At 43.0% G+C, this 6,000-nt stretch overlaps 1 protein-coding gene across 3 annotated transcripts in view; it reads left to right on the top strand.

Moving 5' to 3' along the window:
• DNAAF5 (dynein axonemal assembly factor 5) overlaps positions 1-6,000 on the top strand; it is a 46,087-nt gene continuing 40,087 nt past the window's right edge. Inside the window, exons 1-4 of one of the 3 annotated variants that reach the window (XM_050966303.1) lie at positions 1-715; positions 1,286-1,470; positions 3,491-3,615; positions 4,087-4,202. In XM_050966303.1, the coding sequence (XP_050822260.1) occupies positions 163-715; positions 1,286-1,470; positions 3,491-3,615; positions 4,087-4,202 (979 nt within the window). In that variant the 5' untranslated portion in view covers positions 1-162. The remainder of the gene's footprint in view (positions 716-1,285; positions 1,471-3,490; positions 3,616-4,086; positions 4,203-6,000) is intronic. The other 2 variants (XM_050966302.1, XM_050966305.1) reach the window with 2 other exon arrangements.

The following is a 6,000-nucleotide window of genomic DNA, read 5'->3' as shown; positions in this document are numbered from 1 at the left end:
CTAGTGTCAGTGTCCGGCAGACCCCGTTGCCAATAAAGTTTCTTGCATGTTGAAATTGCCGTAAAGCATTTGTTTACTGCCGTGAAAGCGGCCGCTAGCGGAGCAGAGTCCTTAGTAACGGGCCGCAGCGAGCGGCCTGAGCCTCCCTAGCGACGATCCAGCATGGCCGAGGACGAGGCTCTGGGTGACCAGCGCCGGGCCGCGGAGGTGGTCCAGGCGCTGGGCCGGCACCTGAGCGGCCTGCAGGAGCCCGGCCGGGATACGCGGCTGCGGGCTCTGCGGGCCATCCGGGCCGAGGTGCAGGAGCGGCCGCTCTCGGCCCCGGTGCTGCAGGAAGTCTTCGCCAAGCAGCTGCTGCGGCCGCTGGTGCGGTGCCTGGTGGGGGATCCGGCCGAGCGCTGCCGGGAGCTGGCCGTCCAGCTCACCTGCCACGGCCTGAGCCACGGCGCCCGGCCCGCTGAGGCCCTGCCCTGCTTGCTGCCGGCCCTGGCCCAGCGCCTCTGCCCGCCGCACGGGCAATCGCACGAGCCCTGCGAGGAGCTGCGCCTGGCCCTGATCCAGCTCCTGAGCCTCCTGCTGGAGCTCTGCGAGGCCGCCCTGGCCCCCTACCTGCCCGAGATCATCCGCATCCTGCAGGCCACCCTCCTCGACCCCTACCCCGAGGTCAAGCGTGAAAGCTGCAGGTGTGCGGCCGCCAGCGCCAGGGCTATGCCAGGTGGGACCCGGGGAAGGGAGCCAGTGGGGCTGGAGTGGCCTGAGAGCTGCAGGTGCACAGGGTCCTGTGCCCGGGTCTGGCGAGGGGTTAGTGGCTGAGGAGGAGAGAGATGGTGGAGGAAGCCAGGGAGGATGAGGGATCTGCAGGAGCATTATTAGTGGCCCTGAGGATGAAAAGGGTGAATTGGGGTTGGAATTCAGGATGCCAGCACCTGGCTGAAGGAGTTGCCGGTATGTGGACAGTGCTGCTCTGGCCATCCTAACTGGGGATGTGTGAGTATAGGGCAGGATAGAAAGAATGGAATCAGAATTATAGGGAACAAGCTGTAGCAGGAGGAGGGTGCTGGGATGGTCATGGGACTGGGATGACAGTGGAAGAGATGCAAATGTGTTGTTATCCGAGTCTAACACACTATGCCAAATGAGACCATGTATATACATAAACATAGTGATATAAATCAGATCCATGTCCAGAAGGTGCTACATAAATGCAGGGTGATGTTTGCATAAGGTCTGCTGTATGCATACATAGGAAGATAGAGCTGAGCTTTCTCTCTTTCTCCTCTAATAGAACACTTTCATATGCAGTCAGAATTTTTGATAAAACCCTTAATGCAAACAGTTTCACACCAGCACTTCCGAGTCCGTGTTGCTGTGATTCAGGCCACAGGAACGGTGATACAGTTTGGCAATGGAAAGTCTGTAGATGATGTTCTCTCTCATCTGGCCCAGCGACTTTTTGATGAGATTCCTCAGGTAACTCTACTTTCTTTTGTCTAGATTTTGCCCCTGCCTTCATTAACATATTTCTAGGGATAAAAATAATGTAATAAAATATCTGTTCACTTCTTAACACCAGCTAAATTGTGTTCGTAGCTTCATTAAGATTTTTGGCTTCAGCTGAATATAAGTATTTGTATATTAATTTATAAAGTTGACCAAGTAAAAATTAGCCAGCAAGGAGGGATCCTCAAAAATGAGGGAGAGTGGCACGTTCTTGTGAATAAAGCTGTAATACTCAACTTCTGGGGGGAGGATGTGCGGTCTAGTATCAGAAGTTCTGGATTGTGTTCCAGTCTGTACTACTCCTAGCTACATAACTTTGAAGAAGTTACTTAGGGCCAGATTTTTATGGGAGTTAGGTGCCTAAATATTTCTAAATATCTAGTCCTTTAGCTCTTTTGTCCCTCAGTAATATGTGTATAATTGAAGAGAACTCTTTTTGTTTTGTTTTATGAAGGTCTTTCCGGGGCGGACAAAAATCTTTGTAATATCAAAGGGATTTGCAATAATCCTTCAGCACAGTAGTATTTAGCAGATAGAATATTTGAAGACCATGTAAACCAGAAAATCTAAAGTGTTTGTTGACAGAGTTGAGTGATAGAATATTTGAAGACCATGTAAACCAGAAAATCTAAAGTGTTTGTTGACAGAGTTGAGTGATAGCATTTATGTTCTCCCTGCACTCTTAGGGCTTGATCCAGCAAGGAACTGAGCACTCCAGCAAAACACATATGAAAATGTTTAAGCATGTGGTTGGTTCCATTGACTTATAATAGGATTATTCATATACATAAATTTAAGCACACCTTTAAGTACCGTATGTATTCGTTCTTTAGCCTGTTCATTTATAAGCCAACCCTCCAAAATGGATAGGTAAAAATAGCAAAAAACTGTGTGACCTTTTCATAAGCTGACCCTATATTTCAGGGGTTGGAAAACTTTGGCTCCCAGCCCATCAGGGTAAGCTGCTGGCAGGTCAGGACATTTTGTTTACTTGGAGCATCTGCAATCATGGAGCCCCTCAGCTCCCTGTGGAATGTTGAACCGGGGACACAGGATGCTGAGGGACTCCATGCCTGCAAACGTTCCAAGTAAACAAAACAATAATGTATTAGATATTCAATTCGATGATTCCATAGAGTTTAAAATCATCAAATTTTGGTGTCGACCCGTTTATAAGCCAACCCCTGCTCTTTGATGCATCACTTTTTTACCAAAAACATTCAGCTTATGCACGAGTATATACAGTACTTGCTGGATTGGGCAATCTAGCAGGACTGAGTGCCTATGAAGAATGTTATCTCAGGATGGGGGAACCCAAGCATTTTAGGTTAAATGGAGTTTTATAAAATCTAGATTTTACCATATCTACATCGCATGTGTTAGGCTTTGAGAGCCTTGTTTAAAATGTGCTGTATAAATGAAGAATATTATTTTTTAAAATATTTTTTATTAGTAGAGGGTGCCATGTTTTTACCTGATTTCATTATGTACTCCCTCTAAGAACTATTGTAATTTAGAATGAGTCGGACTTTATCTACCATTTAAATGGAAATAATGTATGGCCTTGTCTGTGCTGCAACTTTCTTGCTCAGGGGTGTGAAAAAACACCCCGCTGAGCGCTGCAAGTTTCAGTGCCGTAAAGTGGCCTCAGCAGCACTTTAACATCACTAGTGAAGACATACCCTATGTTGGGGCTGTACTTCAGGGAATGATGAGCTAAGATAATGATGATCAGGACATGTAGACAGGAAATGTCAGCAGTCTACTACCATAGTTTACCTGATTTTTTTTTTCTTTTCCTCAAAGCTTACTTGTCTTGTATGAAAGTTCATTATGTGTGTTTTTATTGTTTTTGTAAATATATTTGATAGATGGCTCTTCTAGACACTTTGCTAAAGTTTACTCCAAGGTTTTTGTTTTCAGAGTTCTTCCCTTCAAGTTTTGGGGCTGTAGTAAAATTTGCAGTGTGTTGTTTCTCTCACCTTCCTAGGTTCGGCAAGCTGTTACAAGTGTTGTTGGAGAATGGCTATTGCACCTGCGGGATAGATATTCTTACTTTCACAAGTTGATTCCTTTATTACTCAGCAGCTTTACTGATGAAATGCCTGAGAACAAGTAAGCAGAACAAAGGATCCAGTTTTTATAGATAATTTGTATTAAAGTACTTCTACGCTCAGGTAGGAGTTCTGGAAAATGTCCTGCTCTTCTATTTAGCTGATTTGCTTATTTCTATACACAACTCTTCAGTAATTTTTTTTGTTAGTGCTGCATTCATATAAATGTGATTATCAAAAGGGTAGAGGCGGTTGTATTCTTCTCAAAACAAAAGGGTTTTTTCTCCCCAGCTAGTTGAGATCCACACTGTTTATTTCTGTAGAACTTAAACTTAATTTAACAGAAAAAAAACTTCTAGCCTTTACAGTTGCATAAATGTATCTGAAGTTAGTGTTTGTCCCAGTGTATTCAAATAAGTCTTCCAGTTGAGTGTAGAGGGGCTTCTAGTTTTCCATCAGTCTCATTTAAAAATGCTTTTGTTCTGTATGTATGTAAAGATGGTGGTTCAAACACTTTGGTTTTACACTTTAGGCAACTGGCTGTGAGTTATTGGAAGAGGATAGGCTTGCAGTGGGAAAAAGAGAATGAAGAAGACCTTAAGGATAAGCTTGACTTTTATTCAGCACCAACTCATTATCCTGAAGGAGGTGAGTACTGTAGAAAAGCATTCAGGATGAAAATAACTGGCTCAAGAAGCTCCTCTTCAGTATCTATGTATGCATAAAAGATATTAAGAAAAGGCAGTTGAAGCAGTCATTGTTTACTGGGCTGATCTTGTGAGGTGCTGAATGAATGCCCTCAGCTCCCACTAAGTTAAATGGGAGCTGAAGGCACTCAGAGCTAAGCTCTATGTATGTATTTGCTTAAGGGTATGATTTTCAGAAGCTGTTCAGCATTGGTTTCAAATAGAGCATAATTTCAATGGTGAAACTCCCATTGACTTCAACGAAAGCAGAGTTAAGTCTGCACTGAGTACATTAGAAAATCCCATTTTAATGAACTTAACCACAAACTTTACATAAATCTTACTTGCAGCTATAAAGATTGTACAGAATTGTGTGCAAGTGCACAGATAGGCTTCACAAGTTTTCTGCAGAAGATATTTTTCCTTTTCCCCCAGTAAGAAACATGTTTCTCCATGAAAAAAATACCCTAGATATCAGCCTGAATTAAAAAATAAACCGTACCAAACCACATGACTTTGTATTTGGTTAGCGTTCATAGGTTATGCAGACTTTAATAAAGAAACTTCAACCATTTCTTCTTCATTCTGTATTGATACAGAACTCATTTTTGTCAGTGTGTTGTGTTTCATTGTAGTGTATGTCTTTGCAACATGCTGTTCGTATCTCTTAAAATTAAAATATCATGGTCTACCAAGCTATCACATCTAATGAAAACTAGACCATTAAATTATAGGCTCAAGTACACATACTTGTGCTAGCTCTGTGAGAGTTAGCGTGAACATAAATAGCAGTGTTGTGATAGCATAGGTAACGGCAATGAAGGCATGGCTGAGCTGTGCCAAGTATGTGCCCACTGGTTTCAGGTGAGATTATACTCAGTACATCTCAGCCTGGACTCTGCTGCTGCTATCCATCTTACTGCAACTACACTGGTATTTATACTCATGCTAGCTCTCATCAAACTAGTGCAAGTATGTATACATGAGCTGGGGGAATCACATCCCTAGCTCGTAGTACGGACATAGTTATATAGCATCTATGAAAACAAAAACCGCTATGGGCTATTGTTCAATAATGTGGATGATTTGGACAACTGAATACTTTTCTAGCATGGATGCAATCTTTCTACCACTGCCCTAGGCTGTGATATTAAAATGACTCCTGGATGCCAAGTCTCTGTGTAAAGAAGTTTAATCTGGTTTACTGAATATACTTTCTTGGTTTGAATTTTATGGTTTGAGCTAGATATGAGGTCAACATGAAGTAGTTTTCAGACTTGTCAGTCTGTTTGACAAGTGCCTCAACCACTGCTGAACAGTAGCTTTCAGATATAATGGGGTTTGCCATTCATCACATAGCCAGCTCCCCTAGGGTTACAACTAAAATTAGTACAAGAGGAGGAAAGAAAATGCAACAAAGACCAGGTCTGGTGTATTGGAGCATTTCCAATAATCTTATTCTTGCATGATTCTCCAAACAGGAGTGTCCAGGATGACTAGTCATTAGATGTTATTTCAGTTAACATCTATGAAAATGTAAGTTGGATCTTATTCACTAAATAAAAGGTACTTCCCTCTCTCTGTAGAAGAGGGTTCAGAGAGGCACTTAATCCAGCCTTGGGAATGCCTGTTCCTCATCTGCATTTCTGTCTTCTGCTCTCGAACCTTTTCTAATGCTATTCATCTGTTCAGACTTGCATCTTCGTTCTAATTAGTTACCATAATCACTGCCTTAATCAGCCACAGGGATCTCTTTACCC

The sequence above is a fragment of the Gopherus flavomarginatus genome, chromosome 9, assembly GCF_025201925.1.
Source record: "Gopherus flavomarginatus isolate rGopFla2 chromosome 9, rGopFla2.mat.asm, whole genome shotgun sequence".
Classification (NCBI taxonomy): domain Eukaryota; kingdom Metazoa; phylum Chordata; order Testudines; family Testudinidae; genus Gopherus; species Gopherus flavomarginatus.
Note: the sequence above shows the minus strand (reverse complement) of the source record. Positions and strands in the feature narration are given on the sequence as shown.